Source organism: Harmonia axyridis, chromosome 3 (genome assembly GCF_914767665.1).
Source record: "Harmonia axyridis chromosome 3, icHarAxyr1.1, whole genome shotgun sequence".
Classification (NCBI taxonomy): domain Eukaryota; kingdom Metazoa; phylum Arthropoda; class Insecta; order Coleoptera; family Coccinellidae; genus Harmonia; species Harmonia axyridis.
In genome coordinates this window covers 31,848,240-31,869,961 of record NC_059503.1, presented here as the reverse complement: position 1 = coordinate 31,869,961, position 21,722 = coordinate 31,848,240, and the positions used below count along the sequence as shown (strand labels likewise).

General features: G+C 32.7%; 1 protein-coding gene across 2 annotated transcripts; it reads right to left on the bottom strand.

Moving 5' to 3' along the window:
- Positions 1-5,394: 5,394 nt before the first annotated feature.
- Positions 5,395-19,825, bottom strand: LOC123676880. Of its 2 annotated transcripts, XM_045613142.1 has the most exons (9): positions 15,531-15,649; positions 15,321-15,472; positions 12,785-12,994; positions 11,999-12,208; positions 11,211-11,420; positions 10,625-10,828; positions 10,406-10,519; positions 6,886-8,904; positions 5,395-6,395 (listed from the first exon to the last, which is right to left on the bottom strand). In XM_045613142.1, the coding sequence occupies exons 2-9, from the start codon at positions 15,460-15,462 to the stop codon at positions 6,163-6,165; spliced, it is 3,342 nt and encodes a 1,113-aa protein (XP_045469098.1). In that variant the 5' UTR covers positions 15,463-15,472; positions 15,531-15,649; the 3' UTR covers positions 5,395-6,162. The 2 variants fall into 2 exon arrangements, with proteins under 2 accessions (XP_045469098.1, XP_045469097.1); XM_045613141.1 differs by having other exon boundaries at positions 15,321-19,825.
- Between the last annotated feature and the right edge of the window lie 1,897 nt (positions 19,826-21,722).

The following is a 21,722-nucleotide window of genomic DNA, read 5'->3' as shown; positions in this document are numbered from 1 at the left end:
CATATTTCCATGATTCGATATTTCGAGGTATTCTGGTAGTATCATTTTTAGAATGTAAAATAGATCATCATGGAATATTTCTATTTGATTCTTAATGACATGTCTGAGATTCGAAAATTCAAAAATTTCACCTGTGTCAGTTCAATATTTTAATAATGAGTGAGTTGTTTTGGTATCGTTCCTACTCACACAACTAACTGTGAATTAATTGTAATTAGTTCAAACAGACTGAAAGTGATAAAATAGAAAGAAAATAAGGCAATTATTATTACAAGATTCTTACTATTTAAATATAAGTTAAAAAAAATCTAAAGATCAGACAATCTTATTACAAATTAACTGCGACTCTCCTATGAAATTCTACTCTATTGCAAACACTTCTAACAAATAGAAATAGAGTGTATTTGGTCATTACAATTATTTTCATCCCCGTAATGTCTTTCAACATTTATTAATGTTTAGTTCATTTCAAATTGTTCTGCTACATATTCTGTTACCAGTTTAACTGATTATTATACTCGTAGAAAAGGTAAAAGGTCTCGTCAATAGGCCCGCTGGCAGGTATTTTGGCAAAATAAAATTTTGCAGCCCTCATTTGTCTAATTTATTTGAATTAGCTTTGAAGGAATCGTGTTATCCCTCTAAGAGTCTAAGACATCTTTTCAATTTCGGATGTAACCCAAAATCACCTTGTCAAATTTATCAATTCAAAGGACGTTTTGTCGATTTCATACTTCTATAAGCTCTATACTTTATAGTAAAAAGACTACTCAGTTGCATTTTAGTATATATTTGTATTATTATGACTAGTTGCAGCACCTATTCGATTTCAATAAAATCGGCACGTGGTAATTTTTTTATTTTACAACAACGAATTGTATTTTCACTAAGGAAACATTTTTGTTTATTGTTTTATTAAATGATTTTCGCCCCGGCTAAATATCCGGTACGGCGGTCCTGCTCATCGGAGATCGAGCAAGTGCAATAAAAAGTAATTATAAAATAATCATAAAAGAAATAATAAATAAGAAAATAATAAATAATAATAAAAGAAGTATTAATAGAAATTGATATACATATAACGAAAAACGTCACTTTATTATTGGAATTAGCCGATTATTTGAGTTAAATATTACTCAGACTGATTTCTTAGAATATGAACTGTAAAATTTCCAAAGGGGTTCAAAACAAATTTTTCTGCAAATATTGGAATGTGAATGTAAAAATAGTTTCAATATATATATATATATATATATATATATATATATATATATATATATATATATATATATATATATGACTAACGTTGAGTTCCAAGACATTTTGTACATATGGATAGATTGTATACATCCGATAGTATATAGGTTCATTTCACCATATATAAGTTTAAGAAAGCTTTGGTAACATCAAACTTGATGTACTCTTTATTGGTCAATTTATATATCAATTTTTGCATGTAATGTCCAGTTCCGAGACCTACCCTAAAAAAGTTATTTTATGTTGGAAAGTTTTTTAGAAATTTTATTTTCGCAGTCACGTTTCCTTCATGAAACGCCCATTATTCCACAATTCGTTTTCAAAATCTCTTAAAATGAAGAAAAGTCGAGTAAGAAATATCAGTTGAAAAGTCATAACGAAACAAAGTACATGTATATAGGTTAACAGTGTTGATAGGACTTTCGGTGTCTGAAACACTTTTCTAACTTTGCCAACGTTTCGTAGACATATTTCCACTCCCTCCGGGCTGAAATTAATTCAATAAATGAACAAAGGTTTTTCTGTTCCATTTGGATTCCCCGTTTATTATGACATATCCCAATTGTTTCATAATTATGATTGGAATTTATTTAGCGTATCGTATTCTAAATCTAATTTTTTCTATGATATTGAATTCCAAAAATGACTTCCTTATAAAACAGTTCAACAGCAATGATCTTAACAACACATGACAAAAAAAGACAAGTACGTATACTGTGAATAAACATTTCCCTGTTTACCATAATATCAGATGAACTGTTATAAATATTTCATTGCCATCAAGTTTTCGATCATCATTCATTAATCCACTGAAAAAAAAAATACGAAAAATATGAGTACTGCTATTGAATGTTGGCTGTTAGCATCTGGGACTTCGGTTTATTGCTTAATCACTATGTAATATTCTACTTTTATCTTCATTCAGACATGTATACTATTCTGGATGAGAAAATTCGGATTTTTTATATTGGGTATAAACGAACTTCACGAATTGAATATTTTTGTGGAAAATATTCTTCTGATCTTGACTCTCTGCCAGGATTCATATAAATCTGAATGATTACTGATGTCAAAAACTTCACCCTCATCTGGAAAAATATTGGAAAAACTCTAAAAACTATGTAGTTGTTTCATATCTATCAGTTTATCGATCGCCTTCGAATTATCTCACTTCGCGTAAAAATACGCGATCAAAATGAATATACATCTATTTAATGGTGTTTTTGGAGACATCAGTTTCCCGCGAAATATTCAATGACGTAACATATCTTCTTCCTTCCTTCTATTCAGATATGTTATCAATTTATGGACGAGGGACACTAATTTCCGAAATTTGTACTTATGAAAAGGGGCCAACTCCATCCCATTCAGTTTTGAGCGCTCGCCTCGAGGTTTATCGCTTTATTATTTCGTCACAATGTCAATTTCCGAGTTCTCAGCAGTGAATAGTCCAAACAATTTAGCTCGACTCACTACAATTAATACACTATAACTTTTGAACTTATATAGGTACGCGAAATTTGCCGGGAAGGTTCGGATCTCGAATGCCGCAGTTGAGTTCGTTTAATAAGCAGAATCTGAATAGGGGTTCCGTAAATATGGCCGTTCGAAATTTTGTATTTTTTTAATTTCGAAACCACAGGCACATTTGCGAGGGAAATTTGCATTCAGATGTAGAATGACCATATAAAGCTTCGTGCCAAATATCTTGTTGATCACTTGATCAGAACCATAGAAACTCTGTGACCACAGAACTGACGGAGTTGAGATTTTGGGTATTGATATAAAATAGCAATGCTAAGCTCCTCGCCAAATTTCAAGCTGATCGCATAATGAGAACAATAAAAAATTAACCTCGGAGTCGACATAGAAATGATTGGGATATATTTATGTACCTCTTTTTAATGTTGAATTTCGGGACCGCCACCAGATGTCTTTAATACTTCTAGCGAATTCTCCAATTAGCGGCAATATCAAAGATGTTGTAAATCAATGTTTTCACCACGTCGGTTTATGAAATGGACGATGCTATTCCTCCTCTTATCGCATTTTTCACGTAAGCAGATCACTGGATTTTGTTGCTTATCCTTCAACCAAAATTGGAACGTGTCCCATCAATATGATGGTATATTCCACAGACTATTCAAATATGTTATTGGAAAAACTATCGAACCAAGGCGAGTAAACTTATTGAGGAAAAACAGTTTTTTCAAAAATTTTTTTCTGCAAATTTGACTGGTTTTCAAAATAAGTTCTACAGACAATTTATCAGCCTTTGTTTCCTCATTTGAACTTCCGATTTTCTAGAAAGTAGAAATTTTTTCTTGTAAAATATACTTCACAATATTTTTTCATATCTTTTGAATGCTCAATCGATTCTGAATCCGGATATGTAAGTAGAGTTGTTGTTTTATCAATGAAATTCAAATTCAATTCAAGTTGTCAATATCGATTATAATATAATCTGAAATATGAAGCCTGAATTTTCATTCAAAACTTTTAATATTTTCACTCTTGAAAAAAGATGTGATATTATAATATACCTATATCAAAAACAACAAAAATGCTGTGCGAAGAAGTGGGTGGCAGGCATTTTCAACACTTTCTTTGAATAGCATTTTTTGTTACTACATATTTCGAAAGTAACCTTTTTTCCAAGAGTAAATATATTTATTGCTTTGAATGAAAATTCAGTTTCATATTTTCGCTCATGTTATATTCGAGAATTAATACTTAAAAATTTGACAATGAAATATTTATAGAACCATAGGCAATGTGGATATGAGTATACCTAATATGGAATCTGTATTATGTCAAGAACTCCACGGAATTTTTCGATCGTCTCCGTATTATATTTCTTCGCATAAAAATATGCTAATAAAATAAATGGGTTCTTAACTACATCTGTTCAACATCGTTTGTTTCAATTTCCTGCTGAATGTTTAATTGTCCTAGTTCTGTTCAGATGAAAAAGGTATTTCCTAACCTCGATACAAAACTCTAGAGGATCATTCGTCAGGTCGTTTGAAGAAAAATCTATGAATATATGTCCGGAGTTATGTCGTATCTGAAATCTGGGTGACGAAAATGCTATAATCCTGCTAGTTTTTCCAAAATAAAATTGTAAAGTTGGCTTAATGAAGGTTAATAATAGATATTTTGCTTGTAATTTCCCAATTGTTTTTCGTTAGATATGGTGAATTAATCATATTTCAAGCCTTTTTTCTTTGTCAAAACGACGATTGTATTCATATTTACACCCCATGGCGGCTTCAATCGTTTCTGTCAGCTGTTCCGTTTGAAATATCATATCCTCCATCGGATGTAAACAAAACTAATAAATCCTAGTTTTTGACGAAAACAGATTTTTTTTCAGGAATTCATAATTTACAACGAGAACCAATTAAGAAAATACAAGAAAACTATCCATTATTATGAATAACCTTACCCTCATTAAACCAAATTTACAATTTTATTACGGAAAAACTAGCAGGATTACAGACTTCGTGAGTCCCAGATTCGTAATCTACGACCAGAATCTGTAAAATTATTCAAATTAATACGCTATTTTAAATAACGCGATTGATACATACAATATAGAATTTTGCCGAGATCACAAATATTTGGAAAACTGTTGAACGGAAAATGAGTGAAAAAATATGTAAAAATATGCTGAATGTTCCTGGAATTGAAATACCCCAAAAAATATAGGGTATCTATATAATTTAAAACAATAGTCACCGTCCAATCCGCTTTTGTGTGACACCCCCTATATATTCTTATATACAGGGTGTCTCAGGTGGTAGGCACAAAACCTGTGTTTTTTATTAGGAAATACCCTATATTTCACTCCAGATTTAGGAAGCATGGTTAGAATGAGGCTAATTTTGACGTCTCATGTGCTCAAAATTTTCCGATTTTGAGATATTTCAATTTGTCAATTCGAGCATCTCTGAAAAAAACTCGATAACTCCGACGCAAAAAAATTTGGTGGAATGAGATTTTGGCTGTGAATACTAGAATGAAGGAATCAAATACTGTATATGGGTCATATAATTATTCAAAACTCTGCTGAGAATTTTCGAAATATCGTCATAGGACGTTTCGAATAGTGATGAAAATTGTGAACAGAATTGGTCTTAATATGAGGATTATTTTATTTTCGAAAATATATTTCATTGTAGTTTCGTTACAGAAATTGCATTTATGACAAGGGCGATCCTAGCCTTTAAATTGGGGGGGGGTCGCCGTTATGAACATTTTTTTGATCCTCTGTATAACCGAAAGAGCCTAGATTGAGAAAGTATTCTAATCTCAATTTTCAAATTTCTAGTCGACCCAGTTCCTCAGTAACTTCTTGATTGAACTTGAGTATTCCCAGTTAAAGGTCATAAAAATAAGGTGAAGTTAAATTATTGGGTAAAGTATTTTAAATAATGAGGAAGTCAAGGGAATCATAATTCTTTTCAAATTTAAATATCTTCTCTATATGTACGAAAGAGCCAGGAATGATAAATATTCTAATCTCCATTTCCAAATTTCTAGTCGACCTAGTTCTTCTGTAATATCTAGTTAGGAATTTCCAGTTGAAGGCATAAAAATATGGTGACAATAAAATATTCGGTTTTTCTTTGGTTTTTGATTAAGAAAAATAATAAACTTCAATTGTAAATGAAGTGTTTCGAAAGAAACACCATCTTGAAAAAATCTTAAGAATACAAATAAATGAATTTCAAAGGAACATAAATAAATCTCTAAATAAAACGAACAAATATAAATGAAAATAAATGAATGAAAATGAAGAAACATAAACAACTTTCTTGAAAAGTAAATAAATATATGAAAAAATAAATAAATATGAATAAAAACGAATGACTATGTATAAATTAAAAATATCACAAATATTCAGTTTGAAAATGAAAGTTTCTTCTTGGAGCCCTTCAGCTGATTGTGAATCCATGTCTTTATTTGTGGTGACGTGCGATTCTGAAGAACAGGAGTTTCTTTTATCACTGTTTGTATCACTTTCAAAGGAGGTAGAGCTTTTCTATTCATATATTCTCCGAAAATACGGAAAATAGCATCCTTCTCCTCTTGGGTCCACCTCACTCTTTTGAGGGTGCCAGATAGGGTATGGGCTATAAAAATGGAAAAAAGAGTTGAAACAATACACAAGTTTCAGTAACTTTTCAAGACGAGAGTGATTCTACTCTAACAACACAAGCAATTTTTTTTCTCAAACATAAATCGTATGATATATCAAGAGAATTTTTTTAAGAGACATTTATTCCACTCCGTAGTGATTCACTTGGTCCTAATGAACATGAATTGTTGAAATTCAAGTTCTTTCATATTATATTTTAGATCTGGAGTGGAAAAATTCAATATACTTCACGAGAGCCCTCGCTGGAGCTCAGCTGTAGATTTGTTTTCGATTGGTAATACTATAATATAAAATATAGTGATGAAATCACTATTTTACGTTCACGGCCGTACCAAAAAAAATTGCTTCGGGAAATGACATTAGTAAAGTCGAAATTTCAAGATGTTTTTGAAAAAAAAACTATTTTGAGGTTGGTGAATTGATTACAATTAGCAGTTCGAATGAAATGTAATTATGTATCTCACCTTTGCTGGAATTCCTCCTATTCCCCCCACTAAGATTTGGAGTTCCTCCTGTTGAATTGATTTCATTTGTAGGAATTGGTTCTTCATCATTGACAACCTCATTTTCGGAGTCATCACTGCTTGCATTTTCATTTTCTCCTTGAGCTGTTTGCAGGAGTTGTGAAATGCCCAAAATGTCCCTACTTATAATGGGCTGACGATAAATGCCCTTGTGTATCTTCTCCGAATGGCCCATGAAGTTCGACAAATCCACTACGTCTTGATTTTCAAGATTCAAAGTAATACACGTAGTGGCTATATGTTTCCTCAAATTGGTGCCACGTAGTCTTGTCGGGTGCTCAGCACCACAAGCTTCAGAGAATTTCCTCATCAAAGTGCAGGCACTCAGATGTGGATGCTTTTTTGTATCCGACCCTGGTGTACCGAATACATAAGGGTTACTCTTGTGGACCCTCATATTTGTTCTGTTTTTTATTATTAATTGGATGCACTCACATAAATGAGTATCCAATAGAACAGGAACCGTCCGATTCAACTTGCCCCTTATAGTGAATCGAACATATTTTTTTGCAATTTCTTTTGATTTCTCTGAAAGTGATTGAAATAGATCATTATTACTTCTCTCAATCGTTTCGTATTTTTCAAATTCGGTAATGCTAATTCTCTCGACTTCTCCAGCGCGTCGTCTATTGAAAACCTGGATAGACGTTAGCGTTGCCTCTGCTAAGTCTATCCAGGCCAATGACGAGAAGCAAATTTTCAATTTCTCAAGGGCGTCTTTTCTCTTCTTGGTCAAATAGTCGCTGAGTTTTTTTATGTCGCCCATTGTGGGTAGCATAACTGTTTTTGTTCTACTCATTTTCAGTTGAGTTTCAGCAACAGTTCTGTTTACATTTATGTTCACTTCTTGAGCGAAAACTTTCAAGAAATATTTAGCATTTTTTCGCATTTCTTCCTTGTGGTTTTTAATGCACTCTGTTATTAATAAATTGCCAATCTGCTTCAGCAGTGTGCCCAAACTGAACGCTACCGAAGGAGCTTCGAAGCAGTTCGTAGTTTCAGTGTACCGGGCACACATATTTATAGCAGATAAAACCATGTCTACAAATTTTGGGTCATATATAGAGGCTAAATTATTTATTTCCTTACTCAGTGCCTTCATTTTAATGAGGAAATTACCAATTAATCGTAATCTCTGCCTTATCATTTGGAAATGTCTCGGTTCTCTATATTTTTCCACCATTTTGTTAGCATAAATGATGATGAGTTCATCATATCTGATTGCTCTACATACATCATCCTCCCTCAGCGGTGGGAATAAATGATTTCTCACAGTTATTGATGCCATAGGATGTATTCTTGATGTGATTTTTTTACTTAGCAAATTTGGCAATCTTTTAATGTCGGAATCAATGCCTGTGCAGGATCTGAAATGCACTCGAAGGGTGGCTTTTGAGAAAAATCCCTTACAGTTTGCACATGCACTGTAATCCCTACCACTTTTATTCCTGCTGCTTTTAGGCCGTCGCGCCACAATCAGCTCACCATCATTTAAATTCTCATTCGTATTAAAAAGGAAATTTCCCCTTTTTCTTATCTGACCAATAATCTTGGCCCTTTCTACGTTACCTTTTGGTAACATAATAAATTTTTTCACCTCCTCCTCACCGCTGTGTTTATTCTCTAGGTGTCGTGAGATTTTTTGCTGTTTCGTATGGCAGTAGAAACAAAAATTTGCCTTCTTGTCTCCTTTTCTTCCGCGGGACTCAGTTACCATCATATTTTCATCATCGCACCCTGGTTCGTTTAACGAGGCAGATAAATGAACTTGGATGCTTTTCGAGAGGGAATTATTATTGGACTCATTCGGTTGCGTTTTCTCCTCAATATTCAGATCCATTTCAGATAGAAAGGAACATGGTGTTGAGCTCCGACTGCCATCTCGTGAGTTATCAGATTGCGTTTCTGAATAAGTAGATAAATTATAATCTGAATCATCATCAGAATTGTCTCCATAAACTGAAAATAATAATAATAATTTAGGAAAAACTTTGAAGTTATAAACATTTAGGTTCACAAGAAAGCGACAGCGCGATGTTTCATATTTCTCGAATTAGGGAACATATACAGTGTGTAGATAAAAAAGGGGCAAAATCAATAAGTGAGTTATTTAATGTTTTCTTATGATTTCACTCATGACGTCATTTATTTTTACAGGTTGACGTCATATTTTCTTTCAAATAACTACCCCATTTTTTAGCTGCTTTATTATACCTACTTACATGAGGTTGTGCAATAAGTTACGTTAATTACAATCTTTCACACCATTATTTAGGTAAATTGCAGAAAATGTGTGATCTTTTGAAAAAATTTGTTATCTACGGTTTCAATTGTGTACACCATCATTAAGGCAAGTTTGATAAAGGAGAGAAAATATTTGGATTAATAATTAGAAAAAAATCATGCTGTGACTCTGTGAAATATGGTCTTCATGAGCAATGTTACCATAAGATGGTTAATTAAAAACTTGAATTCACCTGAAAGAGCGTTTTGCTTGATAAGATTCAATAACACAGCTCTTAATTTGATTTCTCACGTTATCCACACACTGTATAGAATGTATATAAATATTTATTATATTTTATTATTTACATACAGGGTGATTCACCGCGATGGCCTATTAGAAGTCCAACGTCCAATTAAATATTTGCATATGAAATAAACGATTGACAATAATTAACAATGAAACTAATTTAATTTCAGACTTGTTTCGAATGGTACAATATATACTTTTTATGATTTCATAACAACCATAACCTTAGAAATATTATGAAGATCCATATTTTTATTTTCTTTCAGGAAAGCTCAAGTAATAATTTCTCTAAGAGGTATGGAACATTGGGCAAATGTTGCAGGTCCCATTATTAGGAATTACTGTTCTATACAGGGTGTATCTTGAATGGTTGGCCTTCGCCTAGTAGTGAATGCAAGTCATCCAGGCCTTTCAGAAAAGTAGCTTGTTGCGTATCCCAACTGTTAGTTTCGGAGATACAGGGTGATTCAGGGAAAAATCTCAAAGATCTTATTATTGCCCTAGAAATATCAAAATAACATTGAACGCTCTGAAAGGTTGTTTGATGTGAACAAACCCACAAAATTCAAATAAAATCGGACTGCTGATTTGCGAGTAATGGTTATCCGAAATTGAAGCCGATTTTCATTAATCTTCCTGTACATTACTAACTGTCTTAAGATACACAACAAGCCACTTCTCTAAAAAGCCTGGATAACCTACACTCACCACTAGGCTATAGCCAACCACTCATGTTACACCCTGTATAAGCAAAAGATTCGAAAAATTTCGAAAGAAGGTTTTACAGTAACGATATCTGAACAAATATATTTTTTCATTTTTCAGTATAGATTGTAGAAACAAGTTTCAAGGAATATGGGTATTAATTTAATCAATTAATATTGCTCTCACGAAAATATATGCTTTTTCTGAGAAGGGTATAACTACCTGATAATTCTATCTCATCTTCAGGTTCCACTTGAACTGGTATTCCATGATGTTGCATAATACTCTGTTTGTTTTTGTCAACATTCATATCTGAAGCTTCCATGGTACTATTATCTGAAGCATAATATAATACCGTTTTAATTCAATGGCATGATAACAATGATCACACATAAATATACAGGGATATTCAAGGAAGGTTGATTATTATAAATGAAGTACCTTGAAATTCTGCATATCTGTCTTCCTCCTCTCCACAAACAGTGGAGAAAACAGTATCATCGAAGTTCTTCATAAGAGAAGTAGATGATCGGTTAATTTCCACATATTCTGTTCCAATTGAAAAATCATTGAAATCCTCATAGACTAGAGATTTTTCTGGCGATCTCCGCGGATTAAGCAATATATCTTCTATAATTATTTTCTCTGCAAATCAATAAAGATTCAATATCAGCCCTCGATATAGCTATTAGCTATCAGGTCACTACAGAGGCGTACCCAGGCATAAGCCTTGGGGAGGATATAGAAAAAATTGTTCGCATTTTCCTTCTTTTGAAGAAGTTTTCCAAAGAAGTTTGCTTACTCATAATAAGATTGTGTTATATAAGGTTGTTACATACAATGGATATTCCTCCTGGGGGAATATATCCCCCTTATCCCCCCCTTGGGTACGCCACTGCGTCACTATAAAATTAAAGTTGTTCGTGAATTGAGCTATAATATACATACATATATAATAGTTGAGGATGAAAATAAGACTCAAATGATCTTGTTATCAAAAATATGTGAAGAACAAGTAAGTAGGTACCTTGAAATGCTCCGTCACTACTTTGTTCATCTCTACCCTCAACGGTGGAAACATATTCATGGTTGATGGAGGAAGTAGATGGTCTGTCCATATCCACATATTTTTTTCCAATTTTTGAATCAGTGGAATGATTATCGCCTATAGATTTTTCTACTGATTCTCTTTGTTCGAGCGTTTCTTCTTGAAGAATCCTCTGTTCTTCTCTTTGCTCTGAAAATGAATATGGATTGGATATAAATATTTTATTGCAAACAGTCACTCAGAAAAACTTAATTGTACCCGTTGGGCAAAATTCGATGGTATTGAATAGTAGCCCTGTAGCCATAGGATCTAGGAATTATGGATGGCATATTTTCAACTTCGATTTTTAAAAGATGGATAATGACCAAAACCAATCCCTATTTATTTATTCATTAATGAGTGAAATCTCATTTTGGATTCAATGATTCATTTTTATGAATTTTTATAGTTAATGAATGCTAATTAATAACGATTCGTTTTGAGTTTTTGAAAGCTATATTTCATCAAAACACAATAAAATTGAAAGTTTAACTGACTTTTCATATAGAAAGAAAGAAATGATTAATCAGGTGACATAAAGAATGATACTTTATTAAACTTATATATTCAAATGCTTGATTCTGAAAATAGTGGAAACCCTAATTTCCGATATTTTTTGCCTTTTTACCGAATTTCAGCGAAAATTTGACCGAAATATTACGATTTAAGGTTGAAAATACGTGTCAAATGACCGTGTTATTGAAAATATTTCGAGAAAAAGTAAGTACCTTGAATTGCTTCATCACTACTTTGTTCATCTCTACCCTCAACGGTGGAAACATATTCATGGTTGATGGAGGAAGTAGATGGTCTTTCCATATCCACATATTTTTTTCCAATTTTTGAATCAGTGGAATGATTATTGCCTATAGATTTTTCTACTGATTCTCTTTGTTCGAGCGTTTCATCTTGAAGAATCCTCTGTTCTTCTCTTTGCTCTAAAAATTAATATGGATTGGATATAAATATTTTATTGCAAACAGTCACTCAGAAAAACTTAATTGTACCCGGTGGGCAAAATTCGATGGTATTGAATAGTAGCCCTGTAGCCATAGGATCTAGGAATAATGGATGGCATATTTTCAACTTCGATTTTTAAAAGATGGATAATGACCAAAACCAATCCCTATTTATTTATTCATTAATGAGTGAAATCTCATTTTGGATTCAATGATTCATTTTTATGAATTTTTATAGTTAATGAATGCTAATTAATAACGATTCGTTTTGAATTTTTGAAAGCTATATTTCATCAACACAATAAAATTGAAAGTTTAACTGACTTTTCATATAGAAAGAAATAAATGATTAATCAGGTGACATAAAGAATGATACTTTATTAAACTTATATATTCAAATGCTTGATTCTGAAAATAGTGGAAACCCTAATTTCCGATATTTTTTGCCTTTTTACCGAATTTCAGCTAAAATCTGACCGAAATATTACGATTTAAGGTTGAAAATACGTGTCAAATGACCGTGTTATTGAAAATATTTCGAGAAAAAGTAATTACCTTGAATTGCTTCATCACTACTTTCTTCATCTTTTTTAACAACGGAGGAAACATATTTATGGTTGATGGAGGAAGTAGATGGTCTGTCCATATCCACATATTTTTCTCCAATTTTCGAATCAGTGAAATTATTATCGCTTACAGATTTCTTTACTGATTTTAGCTGTCCAACCATTTCATCTTGAAGTACCCTCAGTTCTTCTTTTTTCTCTGAAAATGAATATAGATTCGATATGAATATATTATTTGTCACTCAGAAAATCTCAACTACAACCTTAAGAAAGGAATATAATGGATGGCATATTTTCAACTTCAATTCTCAAAAGATGAATACCTAATGTCCAAAACGGAATCCCTTTCTCCTTTTGTGTTCAATTCATAAGGGAAAATTCATTTTTGTTTGAATTGATTAATTTTTTCAATTTTTTTTATTCATATGAAATAAAAAATTTAACGATGTTGAATCCGGAGACCTTACTGACCACCAAATAATTTAATTATCAGAAGTTCACAAATTATCATAAATAGGCCCTTGGTTGATTTGCCGTGTGAAACTGAAACTTTTTATGATTTTTGTAGTTTTTAAAGAAATTTATTTATCATATTATATATCTTCGAAAATTGAAAAAACGATTTTATTTATTTTAGAAACATTTGTGGTTTTTAATAAACAACAATTATGTATTATAACTTCTAGACTAAGTAAGCAATAAGAATGAAATAATTATACCAATGGATTTTACCAAAAAAGTGACTGTAGTACTTTTCATTTCACGCCAATTTCCAATTTTCTTCTATAGCTTGAAAACAGTTGAATTTATTATCTGTTCGAGTCCGCAAATGTGCCATTCATCTTTTGCTAGCTCAAAAGTTTTCTGAGATCCCATCACTAGACAACGAATTTGGGACAGCCGATATAGTCAATTGAAATGTTTGGCTCTATATGTACAGGGTGTTTTATTATTAACTGGATTAACATATATGGTCGTGTAGATGACACCGGGAGAATAATTTTTGTCTTATGACATATTTTTTTTTTTTAACGACTTTATTCTTCAATTAGATACAACAAGGCGACATTTAGCTTGAAGCTACTCTTACATGTAACCTCATCATACCATAACATCCATGACCTAGCCGGGATTCGAACCCGGTACCTTCAGCATCACAGCCGTCTCCCAAACCACTGTGCTGCCGAAGGTAGACAACATATATCTCGTTTTCAAAGCGAACTTGAGACACAAAGGGTTCAACGTAATTTCTGAGCAATATTTTATTGAACATGATCAGTATGAACCTTTAAAGTTACGATTTCTGGTCACACCAACTTATTTTTTGGTGCTAAATTCGAAAAAGGTAAAGAACCCTGAAAAAAAATTTCAAACTGGCGGAAAACCTGCAATGTTCGTAATTTTTTTTTTCGGTTGTCAAATTGAATTTCATTTTCCGAATGAACTCAATTTTCCAAGAATTTCAATAAAAAAATCTTTATAAATCGAAAGGAATATAATTGTTGCATGTTTACAGGAAAAAATTATTCACCCGAAATTGATGAAATATTTCACGATTGTCTTGTTTTCATACTTTACACGAATATGAAAACTGAATCGAAAAATATCAAACCTTCCTTCATTAAAGCCATCCAAAATTCTCCTCCGGTCTTCTAACAAAATTGAATTATCCTTGGATGAGTTCAAATTTATAATTCACAGGTAATAACTCAAGGTCGAGAGTTCGACCCCTAACATAGATTCATTGGAATTACAGTGAAATATTTTTGTGATAAATTTTCATTACTATTTGAATTGTTTCGACAGCTCAATTTCAAACTTTTGGCCATCATAGCCCTACCAGTTTTTTTTTTCAATTATGCTAGAGGACCAAAAGAAAAATTTAGATGGCTTTAATGAAGGAACTGTTCGATATTTATCGATTCTTTTTTACTTTCGTGTGAGGTATAGAGATAAGTACAATCATCAAACATTTCATCAATTTCTGTTGATTTTTTTTCGCTTTAGATATGTAAAAAATATTTTGGTTCGATTTATGAAAAAATTTTCTCACAAAAATTATCTTAGAAAATTGAGTTCATTCAGAAAATTAAATTAAATTTAGCAACCGAGTTCTCGTTCGGAAGTTATCGTATAAACGTTCGGCCGGACAGAATCGAATTTGAGGATAGATTTGTCAACAGTGAGTGGAACCTTTTGAAACCATTTCCGGCTCGGAATTCAAAAACTACAGACATCGTGATGAAATGATAGAGCGATCAATTCGGATACAGGCACTCGAAAAAATTTAATTTTATTTTATCAACAATAAGTTTCATTTCGAAATTTCTGATTACGAAACAGGAGGTACAGGGGGTGTTATGGAACTTTGCAGTATTGTGATCAATTAAGAATATTCTATATTCAATTATAGTGGCAAAATTCATATGTATCCCTGGAGATTTTCAAAAAGAAATTTCATTCTAACAACTTATTTTCAATCGATAAAAAATAATTATGGGTGATAATATAAAAAAACAACTCACCTTTTTCTGTTATCAGTACTGCTTCATATTTGGCACCTCTATGTTTTACAATGCAGGCATTATTATCTCCTTTTTTCTTTGAAATATTTTTCATTGAATATATTCCGTAAGTCTGGTCGGGAAAATGAACTAGACCAAACATTTTTGCTTTCCTGGAAAACACAATTTCTTTATTTAACTGTCTCAATTAAGATTATCAATAGATCTTACCTTACAAAAAGATCGAAATATTCAAACACAAGTTTTCACTCCGAAATATTCACAACACAACCAACTTCAGATTAAAAAAATCGAATTTATCTGCTCGTCTATTTTCAGAGATCTAATATTCACTTGGAGAAATTCAGAATAGATCTGTATTATTCCAACTGTTACTAGGCCCTAGTAACAGAAATTTTTTTATTATCTCGTCAAATGAGCGAGATTTTGCCTATATACGATGACATGAAACACCCGATATTGGTTATACACAAAAATCTAATACATTCAAATATAAATCGTTTTCAAGTTTTATATCTTCAAAAAAGTAATTTTAAGGTTGAAAAATATCGAATTGTATATTAAGCTCTTACCTTTAATAACTGAATAAACAAAAAGTCCTTAGGTCAAAGGCAAATATAACTTATAAAAAAACTTCAAACACCTTCACTAACTTCACTTAATAATTGAGTCTCAAAAACGTACAAATATCAGTCAGTCAGTAAGCAAGACCGTATAGAAATAGTGAAGAGTACTAGTATTATATAGTAATTACCCCTCCCAAGATTTTCAAAATATGAAATTTCAGAATTCTTGCAGAAACGAAAAACGAAATTTTTTTCCATAAAAATGAACCAATAATCATTTTACTTTCCTTTGAAATCTTCAAGGCAGTCGAAAATCGCACCCTTCAGAGTTTATTAGTTTATTATCGCTTTCAAGATAATTATTTTTATTTCCCTACGAGCACGTCTATTTTCGAGATTTATTATTATCCTTTGTATATCCACTTTGTCGGCGTTGCCTCTGGTTTTGCCAAATGTGATTTTTGTATTCGTCATCGGTATACGCCAGGCCAGTGATTCCTAAAGTGGTCCAGGTTATTGCAAAATATTCAACGCTTTCAAATAATAGCTACCTAAATTTGCATAACGGTCAAAAAAGTTATCCGTCTTTACTGAATTTTAAAGCCGACCCATAAAACGAACCGTAATTCTGTTATGGATAATGCCGACAAAGCATTATCAGAGGTGTCTACAAGCATGAGAGTTGCTAAGTACAGGTCCATTATGCATAAGATATTGTAATTACTGTATTGAATTCGTATAAGATCCTCTTTATTTCCGGAAAGCAATGTATTGATCGAACATCATTTCAACAGTTTCATCAGCGTGATCAGATTGGAATATGATGAATCTATACTGACGTTTGAATTGAGAAGTGCGTGCGTATCTACAAAAAATCACTTTTGGGATATTGATTGAACTTTAAATACTTTCATTTGTGCCATCCACAGATTAAATTTAATTAACATGCATTATCATTTATTTTTTCTTCATATTAATTCAATTGAATCTGTGGATGAAATGAAAGTCTTCAAAGACAAATATCCCAAATGTGCTATTTTGCAGATACGCCCTTTTCAATTGAAACGTATATTATATTTTTGATGGTCTTTTTAATGTGCTTTCAACAATTGAACATTTGCTCCCATAACCACATATAAAATATTATGAATCTAAATAATTGATTGGAAATACAGAGATATATCTTCGTAAAAATTCCATAAAAATGAACCAATAATCATTTTACTTTCCTTTGAAATCTTCAAGGCAGTCGAAAATCGCACCCTTCAGAGTTTATTAGTTTATTATCGCTTTCAAGATAATTATTTTTATTTCCCTACGAGCACGTCTATTTTCGAGATTTATTATTATCCTTTGTATATCCACTTTGTCGGCGTTGCCTCTGGTTTTGCCAAATGTGATTTTTGTATTCGTCATCGGTATACGCCAGGCCAGTGATTCCTAAAGTGGTCCAGGTTATTGCAAAATATTCAACGCTTTCAAATAATAGCTACCTAAATTTGCATAACGGTCAAAAAAGTTATCCGTCTTTACTGAATTTTAAAGCCGACCCATAAAACGAACCGTAATTCTGTTATGGATAATGCCGACAAAGCATTATCAGAGGTGTCTACAAGCATGAGAGTTGCTAAGTACAGGTCCATTATGCATAAGATATTGTAATTACTGTATTGAATTCGTATAAGATCCTCTTTATTTCCGGAAAGCAATGTATTGATCGAACATCATTTCAACAGTTTCATCAGCGTGATCAGATTGGAATATGATGAATCTATACTGACGTTTGAATTGAGAAGTGCGTGCGTATCTACAAAAAATCACTTTTGGGATATTGATTGAACTTTAAATACTTTCATTTGTGCCATCTACAGATTAAATTTAATTAACATGCATTATCATTTATTTTTTCTTCATATTAATTCAATTGAATCTGTGGATGAAATGAAAGTCTTCAAAGACAAATATCCCAAATGTGCTATTTTGCAGATACGCCCTTTTCAATTGAAAAGTATATTATATTGAATATGAATTGATTCATCGGAACATTCTTGAGTCTAGACATTCCCAACCGTCTCGGTTAGATTTTTTGAAACTACTAAAATCTATCAAATGATTTCTTCCTATTAAAAACTTCCTGAAAATGCAATAATCTACTGAAAAATTGGATATCAACTAAATCTGGTCATACTGAGTTTCATTATATTTTGAGTATCTATTGACACTTTAGCTCAAATGATAGGTACACTGAAATTATCGTACAAAACGCTATTATCGTACATGCGATATCGTACATAGAATTGAGCAGCAAATTATCGTACAAAACGATAATTATCGTACGAACGGCAACGCTGTACTAGGGCTCTTGCAGCAAAAATTCGATAAGAGGGGGAATATCATCATCCACATCTTGAAGAAAACACCAGACGTGGTGTAAACATTTATTTACAACCCTTGTATTGCCGATAACTGGAGAATTCACTATATGGATTGAAGACATCTGGTTACGGTCCCGAAATTCAACATTAAAAAGATGTACCTATATCTGAATCATCTCTATACCGACCCCGAGGAGTCTTTTCAAGCCGGACTTTAATATTTTCAATATTCTGCTTGAATTTTATGTAGAAGCCTCTATTCACACGAAATTTTGCATGAAGATCAAAATTGATAATTTATATATTCAGGCAAAATTTCAACTCGAGCAAATTTGTTGTAACTTATATATTAGGTGTACATTTTTTTAATTCTTCTTGAATTTTCTATTGTTCTGTTTATGCTATCCGCACGAAATTGTGCACGCAGTCTCGAATGATCATTTTATGTATACACGCGAAATCTCCATCTGATCAGATCTGTAATCACAGAGATATCAAGTTTTTAATATCCAATATTCTTCTTGAATTTTCTATGGTTAATTTTTTATGGTTCTCATTATGCGATAAGCTTGAAATTTGGCGAGGAGCTTAGCATTGCTATTTTATATCAATACCCAAAATCTCAACTCAACGTCAGTTCTGTGGTAACAGAGTTTCTATGGTTCTGATCAAGTGATCAACAAGATATTTCGCACGAAGCTTTATATGGTCATTCTACATCTGAATGCAAATTTCCCTCGCAAATGTGACTTTGGTTTCGAAATTCACAAAATACAAAATTTCGAACGGCCATATTTACGGAACCCCTATTCAGGTTCTGCTTATTAAACGAACTCAACTGCGGCATTGGAGATCCGAACCTTCCCTGCAAATTTCGCGTATACAGGGTGTTTCATTGGGAAACGGAAATACTTCATAGGTGCTTAGTTGACACCAAGGCGATTCTGGAGATACCCCATTCATTGGGTCTTACAGTCTTCGTAGGCGAGATACAGAGTGTTTTATGCGTTTTGCCCGTTCCTTTCAGAGGCCATTTCAAACGAACCACCCAGTATATTTTCTTCATATTTGGCAAATATGTTCCTAATTGAGAGCCCAAACGTATCATGCAATAACCACCTCGAAAATTCAGGTCCTGGTTAACAAAAAATTATGAATAGTTTGAATCCTCGTAACAACACCCTGTACATCGGAATTTTGAAAATCTGTTTCGATATTCGGAAACACCACTAAAAACTAAACTGAGAAGTGTAATTCAAATTTTCGCGCAGACAGTTTTACTGCACACATTTTCAAAGTGAAAGTGAAGTTTTCAAGAACTCATCAGGCTTGTCGGCGTTCGCTTTACGTTGCCGGATTTCATGACCACTTGGGGTTCTGCATTATTATCTTTTCAATTCTCTAATCAGACTACCTCGGTAGTGCAGTGGACAGAGATGTCGACTGTGGTGCCGAAGGTACCGGGTTCGAATCCTGGCTAGGTCATGGATGTTGTACATGTCCGGTGATGGTTAGGTTAGAGGCTAATGACCATAGCAGTCGATGCCTTCAATGAAAGAAAAAAAAAAAATCTCTAATCAGAATGTTGATTCCTCAAAAATGGAATGCAAAATATAAGAAAACAATTCTATTTCATCACTTCCAACTGATCCTTCTTGACAAATATAAGTTTCATTATTTCATACCACATTCCATTATTTTATGATATTCTTCATTTTTTATATCAAATTATCTAGAGTCGAGCGTGGGCGCAATCGAATTAAATAATGGTTCATCCTCATCATCCGATCATTACTCGATAATCTTAAACAAAAATGCCGAAAACAAAACAAAAATTAACAGGGCCCAAATATGTGTTCAACGAGAAGGCGGTGTTTTTGAACATTAACTCGATATTTTATAGCATTTTATCAAATCCGTCTGTTATAAATGTTTCCTATTAATACAACTGTCTTATTTTCACCTTTACGAAAAAATGTTAGATAAGCTTTGTTGCTGAGAATGTTATTACGAATCTAAATGCATGAAAAAATATAGGGTGTTCCATTGAAAAAATATCATTTTATGAAATATTATGACAACGCGTCTATTTTTTTTTTTTCGGCATCGAGAAGGCCACTGAGAATGCTACCAGTTTGCCCATTTAACCGACATCGTAGCATCCATAATAACAGAGTTGGCAATGGTGCCGACTCAATTTGGAACACCCTGTATATGAACATTCAAAATCTCAATTGAATCGGATCTGTAATCACGGCTCTATTTTCAATATTCTCCTTGAAACTTCTATAGTCCATTTGTCATGGTTTTCATAATCTGATATCCATCAGTTGTGTGGTCACGTAAATATTGGTCATTTTTTTGGTTATTCTTTTTTAATTTTCTATTGTGCTGATTAGATGATGAGCATTAAATTTTGCACAAAGCATTTAAATGTCATTTTCCATCCAATTGGAAATCTTTATCGCGATCGAAACTGCAGTTCCGACATCAACAAGAAAATGAAATTTCGAACGTCAATATTTACGGAAACCATAATCGGATTTTATCCATAAACGAACTTAACCGCGGCATTTCTGATCCAAACCTACTCTGAAAATTTTAAGTTTCTAAGACCTTTCATTAGAGAATTATCGTGTACCTATACGGCTGAACGGTCAGAGTTGAATTTGAGGACGGATTCGTCATCAGTGAGTCGAACCTTATCATTTATCCATAAACTTCTTATGGACATTTCCAATGGAAGACCCTGCATACATCACTTTTTTCAAATGCGAGTACATCTGCATCCCATAAGCAATAGAAAGGAATATCCACATATTATTTGCACAAATTCCTGACCCACACATTTCATGAAGAAAAGAACGAATGAAAAAAATATATATTTATTGCGTAATGCGAGATGATAAAAATTTCAACCGAAAATTAATGTCCCGAAACTCAACAATAAAGAGATATATTTCAAAAATATCGCCTGATATCCCATTGAACTGCGTACTACATATTGACATCTTATATTTCCTCATGTCATTTATACATATAGTGAACTTCTACTTGAAGAATTGAAATGCGAAGAAATAGTTAATTTCCCATCTAAAGCGGAAACTTCCACTCATATACCGAGAAATGTTCGGACCAATGGCACATTTAGAACCGAATGTCATTCCGATTCCGAGAAGAATATAATTTCATTGAGAAAACCATTTTCATTCCTTGTGCAAAGATATTTCTGACATGCGGGACAGTCGAAATCGAATGAATAGATTTTATAAGAACGCAATAGAGACGATATCAACGTGATAAACGTCCTGGAACTATGCAGTATATTAGGGTACTGGAAGTCAGCATTATACATATATCAGTTCCAAGACTGTCCCGGAACTATCATTTCGGTCCTGGAAGTCAACATTAGGCATATATCAGTTCCAAGACTGTCCTGGAACTATACATCGGTCTTGGAA